The sequence below is a fragment of the Eupeodes corollae genome, chromosome 3 (assembly GCF_945859685.1).
Source record: "Eupeodes corollae chromosome 3, idEupCoro1.1, whole genome shotgun sequence".
In the NCBI taxonomy this organism is placed as follows: Eukaryota; Metazoa; Arthropoda; class Insecta; order Diptera; family Syrphidae; genus Eupeodes; species Eupeodes corollae.
Window position 1 is genome coordinate 44,907,642 of NC_079149.1, and position 21,236 is coordinate 44,928,877.

Consider the following 21,236-nt stretch of genomic DNA (forward strand, 5'->3'; position numbering starts at 1 on the left):
CAGGCTGTATCTCCCGATTATGCCACCAAAGATGTCCTCTCTTCCTAGCTTGGCATTAAAATCTTCTAATACAATTTTAATGTCATAGCCAGGGCACTGCTCATATGTCTTGTCCAAGAGCTCGAAGAATATGTCTGTACCAATTGCCAAAAAAAAAAAATAATGTTATGGTAGGTGAATAATTCACTCAAAACCATGAAAATTCTGGGTTCGAAATTTACGTTGAAAATCGAGTGAAATGAGTTCCGCCTCGATAATTCAAATGTACACAGGTGCATCAATTTCACCATTAATGAGTTGATGAAAAAATACTAAGTCATTATTAAAACGCCTTTGATGGAGAGATTACATTTGAAGACGCAGAATACGATGTTCATAGGGAGGCAGATCATAAGGATCATCCCAAGGAAGACCCTTTAAGGCAAAGCGAATGAAATTATGTTGAATTGATTCAATACGTTTTCTATGAATTTCCTAATAAAGAGTCCATGCCTTCGAAGCATATTCAAGATGAGGACAAACATGGCAATTATACAAAGAAAGAGTAACATAGGGATCATTGAACTCCTTTGCCCACCGTTTTATAAAACCAAGCATAGAACTTGCTTTATCAACAATAAAGTTAATGTTATGTGTAAATTCTTAGTTGGAACAGAAATGAACACATAAATCTTTAAATGTGGAAACGCGACAAAGTTTTTGATGTGATATAAAATAATCAAATACACTACCGATTCGTTTTTCAATAACAGTTATCGACTGGCATTTTAAAGGATTGGGGCAAGGCTATTTTTCCCACACCAAAATGTGAAACTATCAATTTCGGCTTGTAAAAGAATACAATCCGATCATGGATAGGCTTTATTATTTTTAAAATTTTCATGTCGACAACAAAAATTAGAACTTCACTTGAGCGTAGACAAGAAGACATATCGTTAATAAACAGGATTAACAGAAAAGGGCCAAGATGGCTTCCCTGGGGAACATCAGATTGAGCAACAAAAGGTTCAGAATGAAAATTTTTAAATTTTACCTCATAGGAATGTTTATTTTCTTCAAATGAAAGTGCCTCTGTTTATAAACAATTTGCTCTTGTCGCATTAAGTTCACACCAAATACCAGATATTAACAATAAGATCAAGACTATCCATACAATATTTATGTTAAGACTTCAAAACAATTTTCGTCTTTGTTTATTCGAATTTGCAAAGTGTTTCTCTTAGTTGCTGGTCTCTTATTATACGTAGGAAAACTCTTTTGTACCTAAAACCTAACCATTTTTGTAGGTCTCATTTCCGCCCACTTGATAAAACAGGCCTCCTATATTTTTTCCAATTCTACTTTGCGTTTCAGTTTTTTACTACAAATTTAACAAACCGGAAATATCGAACCAAATATACTTTTTTAGGTTATTTTTATGTTTTCTTTAGAAAACTAAGCACTCTAGGTGTCATTGCCTTTTGAAATATCCATTGACAAAAAATAACTCAGATAAAAATAAACATCTATAGCAATATGAAGAATTGATTCTACATTTCACTCTCATTAGATATGAAAGCGAAATCGAACAAAAATAAGATTAGTGTTTTGAAATCAATTTTTGTTGATTGTGTTTCTTTCAAATTAAGTTAGTCATAGTCTCTCGATATTCGAAGTGAAAAAGTATCAGAATTCGACCTTGCATGTCAGACAAAAAGTGTTTTTGAATTGAATTCGAGTAGTTTTGAAAACCGAATGAAATATTTAGCATGAAAAAGAGGCGATTGCTTTTGCCACCTAAAATGATTCACTTCGTATTCCTCAATCAGGCGATTACAATTTGAAAACCAACTTAATTGTTTTTTAATCACATGCATACATATATCAATTTCACTTAACTCGATTTTTAGAACCTAGGCAATGCTAATTGATGTGTTTATCAAATTGTCTGATAAGTAACTCTCAATTAGACGAAACATGTTAGCAAGAAAATATAAAAAAAAACAACATTTCATGTTTTTTAAAATATTATTTATTACATACATATGTCTCTATTCTAAAAAAAATAATAGTCCTTAATCGATAAAAAAATAACAAAAACAAAGTCAACAAAAGGCACTTTGCAATACAAAGTTTATGAGGTTTATATCTCGTTTTGTGCTTATGGAAGAGCATCATAGTAGCTTGCTTAAAAGAGTTTACCTATAGTCTTTAAATAATCTTTTTCTCCTTGTACTCATCTCGAACAATAAGCAATTCATCGAAAAACAACAGCACCAATGTTGAGTGGGGAGCGATTCGTAGATAATTAGCCCAGAATCCTTTGTACATGCCATGGATGCCTTCGGTTTTGAGTATTTTCACACAACAGTCCCACATTCCGCGATAATACAACCCCTTGCCATGTTCGTCAAGTCCTTGATTATAGAGACGAGTGGCAATGACATCGGGCGGAGTGATAGCCAGGGACATAAAGGACCCTGCAATGGCTCCAGCTGCAAAGGAGTTCATTGTTGAGTGGACAATTATATCGTGATCCCGGAGGAGGCTCTTCATCTTGCCAAAGGTTGCTATTTGAGCTCCACTTCCAAGAGCCGCTCGGGGAATATTCGATTGGGCACCACGCCATAGGCCCATGATGCCTCGCTTTGAGTAGGTCGCTACTAAGGCACTGAACATGCCCGTGTGCATGTGCTGATAGCCCACGGCAATGGACTTAGCTGCTTGAGATTGGAGTTGAGTTTTTATCTAAATATACGGACAGATATATATTAACATAAATTAGAGAGGAAGTTGCATCATAAAAATAGTATTTGGAGAAGTTGTGAAATTACCAAAAAGAACGGACTGGAAGCCATCGCTCCAATGACACCGCCACCCGCTCCAAAGAACACTCCTCGGCTGAATGACACATCGCCGTTCTTGTCATGGATCAAACCCTTGGACATCGCTGTGTTATATAAGCCTAGACTACAAATATTGTCCAGGAAGAAATCCAGTTAATTGTCCAAAATATTTAATATTTTTAAGCAACTCACCGAAAGAAATTCAAAATAAATTGAAAATAAAGAGCCGGCACGAGTCCTTTCTGCAAACCAGACCATCCGTCATTCTTGGCTACAGCCTTAAAGGCATTGACAATTCCCTTATAGGGTTCCACATAAGTTCCTCGGGCAGCAAGTTCCCCTTGCAGTTGAATTCTTGTCTTTATCACCTAAAAATCAATCTTTGTTAGAAGTTATCGAACTCAGAAAAATGTGACATGGGCCTACTTCGATTGGATTTGTAAATAAAGTTGCTCCAACAGAGGCGAAGCCCCCGATTACGTAGTCACTGTAATCCATTACAGAAAAATTGTGTTTTGTTTTATTGTTCTCTCCTTACAATTTCTTATTTTTCAGAGATTAAATCCAATGACAGTTTGTTTAAGATGATGATAAGGATGAATTGCAAAAGATTGCTCACTTTAATGCCGATGCCATGTTACAAAGATTGTTGATTATCACGATAGAAGCTCGTGAGTCGTGAGTGGGTCAAAACTAAAATTGGTAGTACTAGCTATGGCTAATAACTTAACAATTTGGTCGGCGCGAGTGTAAATTTTGCAACAAAATAAAATAAAAAAAACTATGATCAATAAAAATCAGCTGTAGTTGAAATGTCAAAAAAAATATCGATGTTTTCTTAGACAATGTTATCGAAAATCATAAAGCTTTGTACACATTGAAGCGGTGCGAGTGTTCTAACAAAAATATAGTACTATGTATTTAAAAAACAATATTTAAGATGTATGCCATAGCGGAAATATATTATCTAAAGTCCCGACCGGTACCCGTCCTACCTGAAACACCCTCAAATTTTATTCGAGGTGAACTCTCTCAAATTTGAGGTGAACTCTCTCAAATTCGCTATCGGTGAATACATGTGAGTGGAGAAAAAAAAGCAAGACTATACTGACGATATTGAGAGCATTGATCCCATTCGAAAGTGTCTTCCCATATTGGCAACAAAGTCCACTACATTCAGATTTTCGTACCATGATGCATTGTTGACGACTCTGAAAGAAAGATTATCAAAACGATTGAGTTTTTAAAGCGCATTAGGTTTCTATTATAGTTACCTAATAGGAGATAGGTCATTTTTGCCCCATAGTCCATCCTGATGATTCTTGAATATTCTATTAAGGTGTTTTTCTATAGCAATTAATTTGTCTTAATGACCGTTCTGTTTTTTTTTTGCCACTAGGATCACCGATAAGACCCGTAGCTTTTCCAACTAACGCAATTGGATTGTGTCTTTCTCGATGCCATGCAGAAGTCCAAATATTACCCGGAGATTGCCAACGTGTAGACTATCGGCAAATGGATCAAAGCCGGCGTAGATTGCTTGTTATTTACTTGTGAAAAGTTTTGTCATTTCCGGACTACCGTTTTAAGAAGAACAGAATATAATTCATTACGATTTCTTATAGTTTTTATAAACATACAAAACAATATGCAACTTACCCAGCGGTGTCTGGAAAGAGATCCTGAAAGAATCCTCTATCAGCTAGAGGAAGTTACGTTGGGAAATACTTCTTCGGATATGATGAAGGCACTTTTTAGATCGATGAAATAGTTGACTCTGGATCATTTTGTATGCAATTATTTATATAATATAGATAAAACAGTTAATGAGGAGTACTGTTAACAACTTTGTTTTTATTAATTTTCACTTTTGTTTTGATTTATTTAAAATTTAAATCGCAGAAATTGTATTTTGTTTTCTTTTTAATTTTCGTTGTTGATCTGTCAAAACTGTGTACAACTCAGATTGGGCCACTTTCGTATTGTAGTTCTAGGGTGCGCCTATACTTTCGGCATGATTTTTTCTGTTTTAAGCTAAACTTTTCATAAAAATCGTAGAATTTGTTTGCCAAAAGCAGTTAAATATTATTTTTAGCACAGTTTTCACTAAAAAGAAGTTACAAAATTAATTTTTCTTAAAATATTTTTCTTATAATATTTATTAAACTATTTTGAATTCAACGGATCTCTTTTTTGAACGGCTGAGTTCACTTCATAGTTTTTTCCTCCGCAGTTAAGCAATATGGGCACAAATTCCATAACAACTACATTCAAAATGGCTTGGTCCCATAAGAAATGCACGGGACAACTAACACATGCTTATCCTTAGGGACAAAATCCTCCCAATTTAGCTTGTAGACCAAAAGAGAGAGAGAACCCATTAAGTCGGGACTCTAGATAATATATTTCCTCTATGATGTATACTGAACCAAGAAGTCGCCTCATTTTGATATTTACAAAATGGAGAAATTAATGAAATTTTTGCAGCTGACTTCTTCTGTCCGAGTTCTGATAGTCCGTTGGAACCAGGGTTTAGAGACTTACAACTCTCAACCATTCGTGTGCGCGAGTAATGTTGTGAGGTATGGAGGGGACTACATGAAAAAACACTTTTTGAAAATAATTACTCTTGCAGGATTTGTCAATTGCTCGCAAGAGTCAGTACCCGTTAAAAAACTATAGGTGTCCAAGGCAGGGATTGAACACAAGACCTCTGCCATGACAGTCAGAAGCACGTTCTCTAAAACAACACTATTTGTATCTTTGAGGTTCATTGTGGACCTTTAATTAGACATTATATTTCACCTTACCGTAGATACAAAAAAAGAATCTTAATGTGTTTAAGGTGGCCAATAGTGAACACGTCTTCGAGAATAACTTTTCTTGGAAAATTGTTTTGTTACTTGGGTACCACGTTGTTCCATCTCGTTGAAAACTAATTCTCAATTTCCGATAAGAAGGGCCTAATCGCAAAAATCAGCCCAAAAACCAAAATCAGTGACACGTTGATAATAGAAGAAGAGCCCCAAATTTTGGTTATTAAAGCCTGCGAGGTAAAAATAGGTCCCAATGAAAATGATCTTTTAACGAAAATGTGGTGATTTGCATGCATTTCAAGGACCGAATCAGAGAAGATACAGCATGAACCTTAAATGCCCAATGGCTTGAGTCTGTATGCAACATATCGACAAAACTGACAAATTTTCGGCCATTTGTAGTGAATTTTAACAATTTTAATGCATTGTTGAAGCGTAAACCGGACTTAAAGTTTAGACTAGTTTGAATTTCTGCATTCCAGGTCCTCTAAATTTTTAAAAAGATTGAATTGTAATCTCCAACCTTTAGCCATCAGCTGTTTTGTTTACATTAATTTGAGCGCTGAATGTTTCGAAAGGTTTGTTTGTTTAGTTCAACTTTGAATTGCTACTTGTTTTCGAAAGGTTTTATATAAAACGTGTGGTTTACAAAAACTTGCGGTTTACCAAAAATGTATGGGAAAACTTGAGTTTTCAATGTATAGGTTTTCACCCAAAACTGGGTTTGGACTTGGTGTGAAAAGCCTATTGCACAAATAAACTTAAATTATGAAATAGGTTCATGATTTAAAGAATATTAGAAGTAACCTGTTTTGTTGGCACTTTTCTCCTGCATACTTTATTTTTTTTCTCGAGACTATTAAAAATCATAGAATATTAAAAATACCAAGACCAAGCTGGAATTTCAGCACTTAACTAGCCCAAAAATAGCACCAAATTTCCTCATCATTAGATTTTTAATATTTTCTTTAGTTTAGAAAGTCCAAAGATTTCAGTTTTTCAGCTTAATTTTGGGAATAAGAGCTTGAGCGACGTTTCTGAATTCTTCGAACCAAGGAGTTCAAAAATAGACCTAAATTCTTTCATCATTACTCTTTCAAGATTTTCAGTCTACAGGTGCGGCATTTTCAGTTTGGCGTCACGACAAGTTAAAGGGGAAGAGATTTTTGAACCAATTCGGGATTAGAGCAGTAAATTAGCAAAAGAAGGAATCGTTTGTGATGTTTCTAGCTTTACAGACCAATTCTTAGTATAATTCACAAGTATTATTAGAAGTGGAAATATTTATAACTTAACTTTTTTCGGAAACCAGATCTGCTAAAGGTTATCTGTTTATCCTATGCTACATAAAAGTGCTCAATTAAGATGAGGTTATTAAAAGCATGGAGAAAGACATTAAGGGCTGGATCTTTTGGAGACAACGGAGTACATATCCGCGACGGTTGAGTTTGAAATGTATGACCCTTGAAAAACTAACCAGTTTCCTTGGTCAAAATATATGTTGAAAGAATGCAGTTGACTGAAAATGAAGTCTCTTGTGTTGTCTGAACCAGCCCAATGTTATGAAACCAAAATGTTGATATACCGGTAGATCATATTTTAAATCCTCCTGGAAATCGACAAATATTTTATTTTCAATAAAAATAAAATAATTTCCACTTCTCTTTTACCAATCATTTTGTTTAAAAAAAAAACAACTTAAATTCATTTTTTTTTATAAAAGCATTATTTTTATTCATTAAAAAAGGATTTTCTTTAAATTTTTACACCTCAAATAAAATAAAATGTATTTAATAAAGTATAAAAAGAATACTCTTGTTCCTACTTGCGATGCTAGTTAACTCATATTATTTATAATTGTGTTTCCAATTTGATTGGTTTCTTTTTATCTTAATGAAACAGCGAGCACCCACACTTTATCATTTCATATTGCAGGATTACATTATACGTACACATCTATAAACAAAGTAATAATAATATCGCTTAAAAATGTTTTTTTTTTTGTTATAAAATATGCTCATGAACACAAACACTTCCTGCTAATGTTTTAACTTTTAAATAGTTCCTTTAAAGTGTATTACAAGAAGTGTTACTTTAATCGTCTTCAATAATAGGATACCGATGATGGGAGGCACTTCTTTTTCGTTTTTCACGAAGTTCACAAACATATTTGCGCAAATATAGCATATAGTCTGTCATGAATGTTGTGTATGTCTAAAAAAAAGGAATTATATCAAAATGATTCGTTTAAGTCTCTTTTGTTTTGATTTATGCTACTTACATTGTCCAAGACATAACGCGGCATGTACCCTTTGAGATCTAGACACAAGAGCCATTCGAAAATGCATACATCAGGCTTGCCCTCAACTTCACGCATAGCCCAACAAGATACTAGATTTTCACCTCTGACAAAAAAAAGATAACAATATGTTTTTCATTATTGATTAGAAAAAAAAAAACAAATTCAAACTTTACCTTGTGTATTTAGGAATTTGTGGCATACCAGGATAAACGATGCTCATAGCAGCACTAACATAGATCTTATCATTTTCCTTCGGTTGCTCATTTTGTTTTTTCACTTCAGGAACAGGAGTTTCCTCAGCATCGTGGAAACTATCTTCCAATGGTGGGGGATCAGAAAAGTCTAAATGTCCCTGAAAGCCTCTCGCTCCAAGACTCTGGCTTAGAGTTCGAAAATTACCTTCACTATTTGTCGGAGGAGACATATTATTGTCTTCTAATTTCTGAGAACTTTTAGAAGTAGGCACATTTGAGCTTGAACCCAAGTCACCAGGTGTATTGTCATTGTCCCCAGAGAGTGTTGAAACACTACCTTCACACGATTGAGTTAAAATATTCTCATCATCGTCGTCTTCATTGTCTTTATACTCTTCCCTGTCGCTATCTTCGATTACTTTGCCATCACGACACAGCCGCCAGCAGCGCAGATTGACAAAGTCTCGACTTTTTACTATTCCACCACCTCCACTGGTGGTAGCTTGATAACTGATGTCCGTATAGGTGTTAACTTTCTGTAAAGTAAATTTCAGTGAGTATAACTTTTCTTTTATCAATCAAATTTAACTTACACGAAGAATTTTCGATTCTAACAACGTTGGATTCCATTTGGGAATATTTTCAATTTTATAGAAAAGTTCATCTAGTAGTGCTTTAGCTGGATATTTAATTCGGCCCTAAAACAAACATATCCAAAACATACAATATCCACATAAAAAATCTTTTTTTTTTGAGAATTGTTATAAAACTCACAGTTAATCTGTATATTTTTCCTAGTTTCTCTCGATGGATACTCTGGATGGTATCATTCTTTTGTGTTACTTTTTCCACTTTCCAATCAGTAGCTTTTAGAAGTTGATAAGCTTTGCGCACACAATCCAACCCCTGTTGTCGGTAGTCTTCATCCTGCAAATAACAAACAAACAAAATATAAAATTGATGGAGTATTTATGGAAAAGTTTCTGTTCTTAAATACTTGTGACATGACGAAAGATGGGAATGATACTAGTTGGATCTTCGGATTGAGAAGTTCTTTAAATTCAATTTCTATTGCGAAAGAGGTACACAAAAAATCAACATAGTTTGCATTTCAAATTTCAACTGAATTGCATAAATGAATTTTGTTTCAACACAAAATCAAATCCAACCGAGTCGGACGCAAATCTTTGAATCGAATCTTTTTGCACATTGATTGTGTGGTAATCAATAGAGCACAGATATGCCTTATCACCACGAATATATATGTTTGTGCATGCGACAAAGGTAAATGTTCTTGTGCGAACTCAAAATAGAATTGTTAGGTTTTAATGTACTCAACCTAATCGAAAATCGAAAGTGAATTCAAAATCAGAGTGGTACCCTTTTCGGTTTAAGAACACTTCCATTCGAGTTTGGAGCTATTCAAGTTATGGCTACGTATGTTAAGTTTGTACTTTCATGAATGATGTGATGGAGAAACAACGAAAAATTTCAAGATGTGAAAAGTTTTGCATTGCATATCTTACTGATAGTCAGTACGCTGACCACCAACTGGCTGCCTGGTTGATAGTGGATTTAAAATAATTATTGTTGTGATAAAAGCTTGAAAAAAAGAGATTTGAAAAAACCTTAATAAAATAAAGAACAAAGAATAAGAAGGAATGGTGATTCAAATTAAGTCCTTTAATTGCTTCTGGAAGTTCTGTAACACATTTTTATTTATGGTGGCCAATTTTCTAAACCAATTGTTGATAATGGGTATTTTAAATAGGATATGTTAAATATCAAAACGAATTATAGATTTTAATGGTCTTCGACAAAGATATGTTAGGGCTTAACTATTCTTCGTTTGGTCTTGGCGAAATAAATGCCAGTAACAAAAACAATGACACCACTGGGAAATACTATGTACGGATGATCAAGCTGGCGACGACGACAGGGACAAGAACAGATGATCAATAAATGAGAACATCAAAGGATGAATTCAAAATTTAGCATACTATAGCGTCTATAACAAAAGACAATAATGGGACAAATCATACGCGAGAACAAATTTGTACGGACATTTCCTGGTCCCGTACGTAATACAGGCGGGTCAGTCAGGGAGAGTAACATGTAGAATACGAAAACATCCATGTGCCGTAACTATTTGAGACTGGTGGGAACAAGAAACAATCCCCACAAGGGATTGGCTTATATGGTGAAGCTGGTTCTTGGATTTGCAACAGGGTGATAACTTGTTATGTAAAAATAATTTCAACACTAGACGTATAACAAGCCTCGGAAATGAACTGACTACATGACAAACATCATTGCAACGAATTAGGAACAACGATTTAAGAATTGATGCCTACTTTAGTCGCCGAAATACTAAGAACTCTTGGAGTACAGGGCATATTTCAGAAAATTAGCCTTATAATTGTTCAAGGGCCTATATAGAAGTGAGAGAACCAGACTTACTACGAACTTCAGTTCAGAAGTTCAGCCTATAAGATGCATTGAAAACCAGTGGCAAAATTGCCTTTCAGCCATCAGAGACGCCGCCTCTGAAGTCTAGGTCTCACACGGCCACAACAGCGAAACCCCTGGTTTGACGACGAATGCTTGCAAGCGTACGCAGCTAAACAACAGGCATACAAAACGGTGCTGCACAGAAGGACCAGAGCTGCTATGAGCAAAAGAGGAGAGAGAAACACCGTCTTCTTAGATGGAAAAAAAAGAGCACGAGAAGCGCGCGATCGAGGAGATAGAGGGATGTCACAACAGAAATGAGGTGCGTAAATTTTACCAAAAGGTTTTAAAGACGATTAAGGGAACATCATAGCAGAACCGCAGTCTATGTTGAGAATATGGAAAGACCACTTCTCCAAACTATATAACGGCGATGACGAACCGAATTCCGCTGTAAGGGAGATAGAACCACTCAACCCATGCGACGCAGACCAAAAATTCCGCCTACCCGACCTAGACGAAGTGAAGACAGCTATATCTAAACTGAAGTCAAACAAAGCTGCTGGAGCTGCAGACATCGCTGCCGAACTACTTAAAGCAGCAGGCGATGATTTGGTAGGGAGTATGCACCAACACATCTGCAAAATATGGTCGGAAGAAAGCATGCCCGATGAATGGAATCTCAGCATAGTGTGCCCGATACATAAGAAAGGAGACCCTCTAAACTGCGCCAACTACAGAGGCATCAGTCTCCTTAACATTGCGTATAAGATCCTCTCTGTCGTATTATGTGAACGTCTGAAGCCATTCGTCAACAACCTGAATGGTCCTTATCAGTGTGGCTTCAGACCAGGAAAGTCCACTATCGACCAAATTTTCACACTACGGCAGATCTTGGAAAAAACCCAGGAGCTTCAAATCGATACCCACCATCTCTTTATCGATTTTAAAGCCGCGTATGACAATCCACAGGGAAGAGCTCTACAGAGCAATGTCTAGTTTTGGCATCCCTCTCAAACTTATCCGTTTGTGCAGAATGACGATGGAGAATGGACGCTTCTCTATCAAGATCGGAAAAAATCTTACCGATGCATTTGATGCCAAAAAAGGTTTTAGACAAGGCGATTCACTGTCATGCGACTTCTTCAACATCGTTCTGGAAAGAATTGTGCAAAACTCAACCGTCAACACTAGAGGCACCATCTTCCAAAGGTCCATCCAATTACTCGCATACGCAGATGATATTGACATAATTGGACGATCAAAGCGTGATGTCAGTGAAGCGTTTTTGAGCATTTCGACGCAAACGAAGAAGATGGGTTTAGTGGTCAATGAGGGCAAGACCAAGTATATGCTGTCATCAAAAAAGGACACTGAACGACGACGTCTTGGACAAAACGTCACCATGGACAGCTATAACTTTGAGGTAGTTAAGGACTTTGTCTACCTAGGCACCTACCATTAATACAGACAACGACACCAGCGCTGAAATCAAACGAAGAATAACTCTTGCAAATCGCTGCTTCTTTGGACTTAGAAGGCAATTAAGAAGTAAAGTCCTCTCTCGAGCATCTAAAATCACCATTTATAAGACACTCATCATCCCGGTTCTCATTTATGGCGCTGAGGCCTTGAACCTGTCAAAGAAAGGTGAGAACGTACGGGTTGTACAGCGACACTTACCTAGTTAACAGAATTTAAGTCCAACGGCTTAGGTGGCGAGGTCATGTAGAGCGAACGGACCTCAACGCTCCAGCCCGGAAGGTCTTCAATTCCAATCCCGAGGGACAGCGCAATAGAGGAACACCGCGACTCAGGTGGCGCACTCAGGTGGGTGAAGACCTCAACCAACTTGGCGTGCGAAACTGGAGACAGCTACCTAGGGACCGAGCTGGCTGGAGACGCATGTTGGTTGATGCCCAGGTACGCCCCGGACTGTAGCGCCACCTTAAGTAAGTAAGTACTATAAAAAAACAAATAGCCCTATACGCTATAACTAAAGAGTGGTCAAATTTTAAAGACCGGTGTTGAATGTGATACGCCAAGTTTTGTCTGCATTTTATTTTACATTTCTCTATTTCTGAGTCCGTTTGAACCATGGAAAGATATACAATCGAGCAACGCGTTATAGCTATTCAGTTGATGAACATTATGCATAAAGACTTGCATTTACACGCTTACAAGGTGCAGGTGATTCAAGAACTAAAGCCTCTTGGATGATCAATTTTCAAAGAAAATAATCTTCAATGCTGAGGTATATTTTCATCTCTTCATTGGATTCGTCAATAAGCAGAATCGCCGTATTTGGACGAGTAATAATCCACAAAGAGTGACTGAATGGTGCGGTCTTTGGTCTGGAGGTACCATCGGGCTGTATTTTTTATAAAATGAGACCGGTCAGACATTTACTGTGAATGGTGTACGCTTTCGTGAATTGATAACGAACTTTATTTATTGGAAGATATGAATGTACACCACAGCTAGCTAAGTAAGAAATGCCTATTTTGAGTGACAAATTCAACGGCCGTGTCACTTGGTGGCGGTGTCAATTTGCCTCCAAGATCCTGTGATTTGACACACTTTGACTTCTTTCTTTAGGTTATTTGAAAGAAAAGATACACGTCGATAAGCCAGCAACAATTCAAGATTAAAGGATGAGATAATTTGGCACATTAACGAATTATGCTTCAGTTTCATCCAAAATTTAGACTACCGGATGGAGGTTTAGTGTGTAGCGCCCAATATCAGGACAAATTGACAGCCCATCATATTTGTAATTTTGTATACACAATGGAAAACTGTCTAGAATTTAATTTTAACAATACAAAACCGTGACAAGCCAAATTAAAATAGCCAGATTGCTATACAGACAAACCTATAATCAATAGATTCAGACAAGGGATTACTCCAGATACTGGATTACGGAGACGATATCGACATGGTCGGCAGAACCAATTCCTTCATCCAAATCGAGCAGGCAGCGCAAAAGCTGGGGTTGCCCATTACTCAGGAAAAGCAAAATACATGATGGCGTTGAATACTAAGGAAACAGTTGGTCAAAAAATCAAGGAATATGAATTTGAAGCAGTACAAGTTCTTTGGGCCAATATTAGCAGACAATAACAACATAGAAGAGGAAATACGCAGGCAATTGCTCAAGGCTAAAAAAGCCTTCTATAGTCTGTCAAGACTTTCTTAAAATCTAGAAAATAACCTTAAAAGTTATACCACTTCTCCCAGTCGTCTATCAAGGTTCTACATTCAAAAACGAAGGTAGCAATACGAATTGTACATTGGTCATAATCTCTGTCGTATCAGATATTATAAAAAAAAAATTCTTCCAAAAACATCAAATTATTTTTGACTTAAATTATTATAAGCTGCTCATACGTTCTTACTGGAATAGAAGGCTTGGACAAGGTTCAAGGAGGGCAAAGAAGGTTTGTCGACATCGTTTCTTCATAACCTTGTCGTCCCTTCAGTTAGAACAAAAAGTTGTACTTATAAAGCTTCGCGAACAAGAAAAATAAACACACACAAATTAAGATAAGATACAACTCATACAATAATAAACAATCTCTTTTTCATAAATTATTGAAGACTCCCAAAGCTCTATTATCAAAAAAATGAAACAACAACCTGTTCCTGTACTTAAAAAGATGGTTAATAAGCCGAAGGTCGTCTGGAAAAATGGCAAAAAGGTCGCCGAGTATGTGTAAGCACTTTGTTGTTTTAAAACTTAATCTTCTCTTAAGACCAATTTCTTCACCATAATTTATTTTGAAAATATAATACTTTATATACGATGTATGTATCTATATAAGTGCCGAATATCCAAAAACCAAGCCAAGCACATTTCTTACGTTATCATTTGTCGTTGACGTCATTTTAATATTATTTTCCTTATATCTTCACTCATGTGTTCTTTTCTAAAACAACACACTACTTAATAAATTGAGACTCTTTTTTCTGCAAACTCAAACAATAAACAACTACACTTCAGACTCCCCCGGATAAACTAATTGAAAGTCTTTTTTTAGTTATCATCTTTCCATTGACTTCTTTTCTTTTCTTAAATAAACTGGTTCGGCTTGTTAATGGCGAATGCGAAACATGTACTTGTGCAAAAATATTTGCCATCGTTTTTTATGAACTTGATTTCGTATCAACTCCAAAAATAATAAAAAAAAAAGAAAGAACTATTTTCTGTGTGTAACGTATAGAATATCAAACAGGTTGCTACCTCGGTTAAGTAAGAGATGAAATTATGGAACTCACGACTTATGCAAATAAGCTTAAAAGAAATTGCCAAAAAAAAGCCTGATTGAAATGAAAATGGGATCGATAATGATTTGAATTAAAAATAAACATGCAAGTTTATAATTAACATACATACCTGTTCATGTTCCTCATCACTATTGTGCCCCGTATCGAAAGGGGAGTAGAACACACTTTCTGGTGGTGGTGGTTGTTCAACCTCAGAAGCCAAAAGAGGAGCTATCAGTGGTGAACGATCATTTGATGATATAGCTAAAAGAAAGAATGATATTTCTTTGGAACACAGTAAGTTGTTGATTAGATCTGTTTGTTACCTGCAAGGTAACTCCTTGCGTGTCGTTCGAGGGGTATAACTCTGCCATCGAAGAACCACGCTTCACCCCACGACAACACAAACGATGTTAAAACAAGAACAACTCCAAAAACAGGCTCTGGTGAATGTACCCACTTCAATGAAAGACTAATAAAAAATATGAAAGATCATTTAAAACAAAAAGAAGCTTACATCGAAAAAGAACACTTTGGAGATAAGGAATGCACACGAAGCAGTCGTTGACAGCTATACAAAAAAAAGAACTTTATGGAAACAAAAATAACCAAATAGAATTGTGTGTGCATGACTTACAGCAATAATTGACCAGTGGTTCATGTAAAACAGTCCATAGAACAGTACCAGGACAACAAATCGACAAATAGCCGTTCCAACAACATCAAAAAGCGATGTATAGATTGTGTAGTGTATTATTTGCTTGTGGAAGGCATCGAATATAGTTCCACCGTGGAGCTAAAAAAAAATGTCTAAGAAATGATACCTCAATGTTAACCGTTGAATTTATTTGTATCCTACCATAATACAAATTATCCAAAGCAAAGACACAAAGAATAAATCGAATGTCACAAATAAACAGAAGAATCTTCGAACAACCGACATGCGTCCATCTTGCATGAAGCCACCAAGAAAATCTTCTGAAATAAGATTAACTGCATGGTGTCGATCTAAGAATAAAAATAAACAACAATTTAATAACGATTACGTTAGTTTGAAGAGTTTCATTTTAATTACTGTAATCGAATTGTGGTTGATAGACTCCACGATGATTCATTGGGCGGGTGTTGTTATAGATGGCTTCAGCTGCTATTCGAATATCATCTGCATTTTCGTGGGACATAATATGGATGGTAGAAAGTTATTTGTAGATAGTACTAGGCCGATACATTGCTAAACCTTAAAGAAAAGAAGAATTAGTGTACTCTTTTGCAATTTGTAGTATTGTGGTTCATGCTAAAATCGGAAAGGATTTTTTCTCATCGGAATTGAGACCATGGGTAAGCCCAATTGACCTGTATCGGTTTGGAACTAAATGATTGCTTAGAACTTAAATGAAAATTTACCGAACGGATTCTTTTAGGAATTTTAAAAATACGACATTCGCTAAGATGGACAAACGCAATTTAGAAAATAAAATAAATAATTTTAGGCAACTTAATTGAAACTTTCACTCGGCAATGGAATACAAAAATTCACCTGAAAAGCAAATGGTGGAGCTAACGTCTTGAGGCTTCTCTGGCAGAGACTTTAGTCTAGTGTTGTTGTGTTAACGTATGTTTTTATTCTTCATTAAATACAAAAGATCGAATTATTTTTAGTAGTTTTTTCTTTTTATTAATTAAAATATAACAAGTAATTCAACATTTTTAAATTGCTTTAGACATTCTGGAAAATCATGCATCCACATTTTTTTTTACGATAAAGCCTCATACAATTTTGGCAAGAATTTCAGATTCTCTCAACAAGATGTACTCTTTATTGTCCGTATCGTCTATTTCCAATTTTGTTCCACCAAATTGCGGTAGTAAGACTTTATCACCTTCTTTTATAGCCACTGGTACATGATTTCCATTAGAATTTCTAGCACCAGGTCCAACAGCAATTACTAATGCTTCTTGAGCTTTTGCTTGAGATTTTTCTGGAATCATAATTCCACCTTTGGACGTTGCAATTTGTTCGGCACGTCTAACTAGGATGCGATCTAACAAAGGAATTACTCTCTTCATTGAATTCATTAAGAAGACAAAATTTTAACGACTTCCAACAAACGAAAACTGATTTCAAATGAAAAAAGTAAAATGATTCAAATCTCAAAGATTTTATATCATGGAAGTCGAGAGTGAGAAATTTTTTGAAAGTAAGGGTGTTTTCTTTTCAATTAACTTAAGTTGAAAAAATCAATTCTAATCCAGTAACTAACATAACCATTTTAGACCGGTAGGCTGTTTATAACTTTGGCAATAGTTTGCAGCCTTGAACGCCGAACACACCAAATCTAAAAATTAATTGTTGGTGAAAATTATCACCAAGTGAAAATAGGGCGACTATTTGATTTAATTACATTATGAAACTAACTTTAGAAACTCACAAAGATATTATGATCTAGGGCAAGCAAAAAGTTAGTTTGGAAGTTTGAAGAAAAGAAGACATCATTAATGTTGATAAAGAAACTCTTTACATCTGCACACTTATCACAAAATGAAACACCTTTCTCCAACCTTACAGACCTAATTAATTCATCGATAAACTATGAACTTTAAAAAAATTAATTGGGAAACGCCTGCATAACAATTAATAAACAAGAAACAATTAAATATTAAAACATTGTAAAGAGATGATGACTAATTGTTGCCATGAAAATGATAAGAACACAAACCCAAATGGAAGGAATTGAATTGCCATCAGAAGATCCAAAAACAAAGATAACAATTTACCATTGTTATTTTATGCTCTTATTAGTCATTTCACATGCAGATTATTGTTTGAAATTTCTGATAAACTGATTAGGGACATTTTCGACATAGTTGAAGTTGAAAAATGTACCTCTACTTCACTTATTTTATCTTAATTAAATCAAAACGAGTTTGGATTTGGTGAATCAGAACAAGTCGGTACATCGGCATTAGTAATGTTATGCTTGCAACTTTAAACCTTCGGAAAATCTCTCTTAAACTATTTAAGAAATCCTTTATTTATATAATGAACAAAGGTAGTGATACATTATTTAACACAAAAGTCAAACCAAACAAAAATCACATCGATGGAGTAATTTTCTTTGTTTCTTTTCAAAGCAAATCAAAGTAAATAATTTTATTCACTGACCTATATTTTAGGATAAAACAATAATTACAGTAATTGAAGTTCTCTTAAAAACTTAGTAGAATTAGTTGATATTTTTTAGGAAACTCTTTATTTAAACTTTAGAAACACACAATATTGCATTGAAGTATTAATTAAATATTTTAATTTGCCGAAAAAAAACAACAAGAATATGACTGGACTTTGTTGGTTTTTTGTACGGGCGAACAAAATGTAAAAGAGAAAATGCAAAAAATTGCAATGATTGACAAAATAGAATAATGATAACGAAGTAAAATGTCAGATAACTGTCAGAGAAATTGGTAGATGTGTTCATGCTTCTGAGATCTCAATGATAGATGAATTTCGGTGCGGAACCTAAAGGCCTGTTCGGATAGTTTCAAAAATGTTATTACAAACATCTGAAAATTTGGCTTGTGGCCTTTTCACACCAAACCCAAAACCGGGTTTTTGGCAAAAAGTTTTCGTTCGCGCCGAATATTTACACGTTTTCATTTGACAATTTTGTAGGGATAAAAAAACACTTCAGAATGAGCCGCAGAACTTTCGATATACTCTTCAATGAACTAAAGGGTCTGGAAATGCAAGGTACAAGCTTTAGCCTTATGTAAGTACTTATCAAGTTGATTTTCAGGAAGACAAAGATCTAAAAGAGCTCCAAAAGAACGAATGGGATCCCGTCATTGAGTGGTTTAACAAACGTTTTGATACGAACATACAAAAAACTCTCAGTATATCACAACCCACCGTCTCGGATGCGGATAAAATGAAAATATCCAAGTACCTACTTCTTTCATACAGTGAAGATGTTGTATATGATATGTATTCTCTCAAGTTCAAATTTTCAAAGTGCAAACATTCTAATAAGTATTTTTCTTTGCCGTCGACACCATTAAGTCGATAATCCTTTCCTGTGCGGTGGTAGAGTAGCATATCAGCGTAGACAAGGCCGTAACACTAGCTCATCTCGAAATGGGCGCACGATATAAACAAACAAAAACTACAAGCTCGCTTCGCTGCAGCTGTCCTCTTTGTTCACTTCAACCGGTCCGAACAATTCATTAAGGAGAAGCTTATTGTCTTGAAAATATATCATAGAAAAAACAACAAACAAAACTGTTACAATAAAAATTAATTTTATTTAAAACATTTTCTACTTCTTTCACAACAAATTCAATTTGAGAAAATTCTGAACGATTTCGTGTAGGTCCTTATGGCCGGTAGAAAAGGTCAATTCCTAGTTCCAGATTCGTACCAAAATCACACTCATCCAGAGCGATCACTGAAGCTGTTATGATGAGCTTCTTGCTTTGAGAACTCGCCTAGCTTGTCCAAAGCACTGAGGATCTTCTTGATAGTGGCATCAACAACAATTCTCACACTGTGGGATGTTTTGACGCAAATTTTCCTAGCGCGCTGTGACTTGGCCTCAACTAGAGATTTTCTTTCATACTTATTCGCCTCCACAAATGAACTAATCGCCTTTCTCATATCTTCCAAACCCTTGTAATTGAACGGAGTTACCGGAAAATTTGTCTAATGGTAGTAAGCAAAAGCGTCGAACATATTTGTGGCGACGAGTTCGAAGACGCATCCCTTGGAAACGTTATTACGAACTATGAGCAAGTCTTTCTTGTCCTTGGAGTCGTCATGCCAGTAGCCATAGTGAATTCCAGTTCCTCGCTTAACAAAGGCCGTTTGAAACTGGAGGATCATGAAAGATCCGCCAATGCCGCAAATAGTCACCAGGGCTTCTATTCTCAATTTTTTGTTGCCACGCAGCTCCCTCAAAGATTCCTTTTTTCTCTTCCATATTCTGTAAATAAAAAAAAGCAACACTTACTTCTTATTTTGTAAGGAAATTGTATAAATAATATTACTTACCACGACCAAATTTATTTAAAAATGAAATATTTGTTTTGACAGCAGCCATCAGATGTTTACATTAATTTGAGCGCTGAATGTTTCGAAAGGTTTGTTTGTTTACTTCAACTTTGAATTGCTACTAGTTTTAGAGAGGTTTTATATAAAACTTGTGGTTAACGAAATTTTATGGTTTACCAAAAATGTATTGGAAAACTTGAGTTTTCGATGTAGGTTTTTCGGCGAAAACCGATAATTTCGGAAAAACCTATTTTTAGATTTGGTATGAAAAGCCTATTAATCGCAAAGGAGCATTAATATCGTTCTTTAAGTTGGTAAGACTGACATTTGACACCTGCTAAAATTTAAAACAAAGTTGGTGAAAATTCAGTGAACTTCAGACCAGAACTAATTTTAACCTAGTTAAATGAACAAATTTAAAGAGAATACGTCAAGAATTATCTACAGCGTAAAGTTATGCCGACTTTACAACGTCTTTAAAACTGAAAAGCTAATTTATAAAGAAAAATACACAGTTCATAGGAGTTTTAAAGAAAAATCAAGCCGTTAAAGTACCTAAATGTCATTTTGACATTTCAAACAATTGTGTAAAAGCAATGTTTTTATTTTAACAATTTTCAGTGATTATGGAATCCGTTTATAAAACACGAAATTAGTTTTATTAAATTCACTCTGTTTAAACCATTGAATCCAAAAATCAATCATTCTCATCACCCTCGACTTTATGAGAGAGATAAGTTTTTATGAGGGAAGAGAGAGATGAGTTTTCCTGTCTCTGAATCCGGAGACTTTGTTAAAGGCCCTTCTCCTATGGCATTTCAGCTTTTCTTGTATGCCGATTGGTTGGCCTTTGCATTCAATTTTTATAATTGGCCAACGTCTCTTTTTAATTGGTTTATTTTGTTTAAATGAACCGCTAAATACTTACTCATTTAAAATTTCGCTAAAGACTTCCTTTGCCTTGGTTGTGTTAATATCCATATTTTTATTTTCAATGATGGATACCATTTCTTCTATTAGTTGTAAAAGTATAAACGTTACAAAATATATTATTTTGTTGTAATCTTCAAGTTTCGTATATGACTTTTATATACCGAGTTAAACCTAATACGCAGCTGAAGTTAAACGAATTTTTTCGGCGATCTTCAAGTGCAGAGCAAAATTAACACAAAACCTCAGCGGAAAATATTGGTGGAGAGTTCTGTCATCTGTCAAAAACAATTGACAACTTCTGACAGTCAGCTGCTGGTAAACAAAAGTGAAAAAGAATTCTATATATTACCTTTGTTTGAGCAGTTAGTACATGGTTTTTCTATTTCTGTAGCTATTTTCATGAAG

General features: G+C 35.3%; 3 protein-coding genes and 1 long non-coding RNA gene across 4 annotated transcripts; all 4 read right to left on the reverse strand.

Moving 5' to 3' along the window:
* Positions 1–1,988: 1,988 nt before the first annotated feature.
* Positions 1,989–3,588, reverse strand: LOC129952250 (solute carrier family 25 member 35-like). Its single transcript, XM_056064751.1, has 4 exons — positions 3,252–3,588; positions 3,018–3,193; positions 2,814–2,949; positions 1,989–2,727 (listed from the first exon to the last, which is right to left on the reverse strand). The coding sequence occupies exons 1-4, from the start codon at positions 3,321–3,323 to the stop codon at positions 2,191–2,193; spliced, it is 921 nt and encodes a 306-aa protein (XP_055920726.1). The 5' UTR covers positions 3,324–3,588; the 3' UTR covers positions 1,989–2,190.
* Positions 3,589–3,949: 361 nt separating this feature from the next.
* LOC129952251 (uncharacterized) lies at positions 3,950–4,607 on the reverse strand. Its single transcript, XR_008782285.1, has 3 exons — positions 4,485–4,607; positions 4,100–4,402; positions 3,950–4,036 (listed from the first exon to the last, which is right to left on the reverse strand). It is a non-coding gene; the product is annotated as an uncharacterized LOC129952251 (long non-coding RNA).
* Positions 4,608–7,347: 2,740 nt separating this feature from the next.
* On the reverse strand, positions 7,348–18,229 carry LOC129951599 (steroidogenic acute regulatory protein-like). The gene is made up of 12 exons (XM_056063841.1): positions 18,018–18,229; positions 15,930–16,091; positions 15,714–15,862; positions 15,492–15,650; positions 15,372–15,425; positions 15,181–15,313; positions 14,985–15,118; positions 8,912–9,064; positions 8,731–8,835; positions 8,117–8,673; positions 7,923–8,046; positions 7,348–7,855 (listed from the first exon to the last, which is right to left on the reverse strand). Exons 2-12 carry the CDS (start codon positions 16,033–16,035, stop codon positions 7,736–7,738), a joined length of 1,794 nt encoding a protein of 597 aa, XP_055919816.1. The 5' UTR covers positions 16,036–16,091; positions 18,018–18,229; the 3' UTR covers positions 7,348–7,735.
* On the reverse strand, positions 16,504–17,015 carry LOC129951600 (10 kDa heat shock protein, mitochondrial-like). The gene has a single exon (XM_056063842.1). It carries the CDS (start codon positions 16,928–16,930, stop codon positions 16,622–16,624), a length of 309 nt encoding a protein of 102 aa, XP_055919817.1. The 5' UTR covers positions 16,931–17,015; the 3' UTR covers positions 16,504–16,621.
* Positions 18,230–21,236: the final 3,007 nt, after the last annotated feature.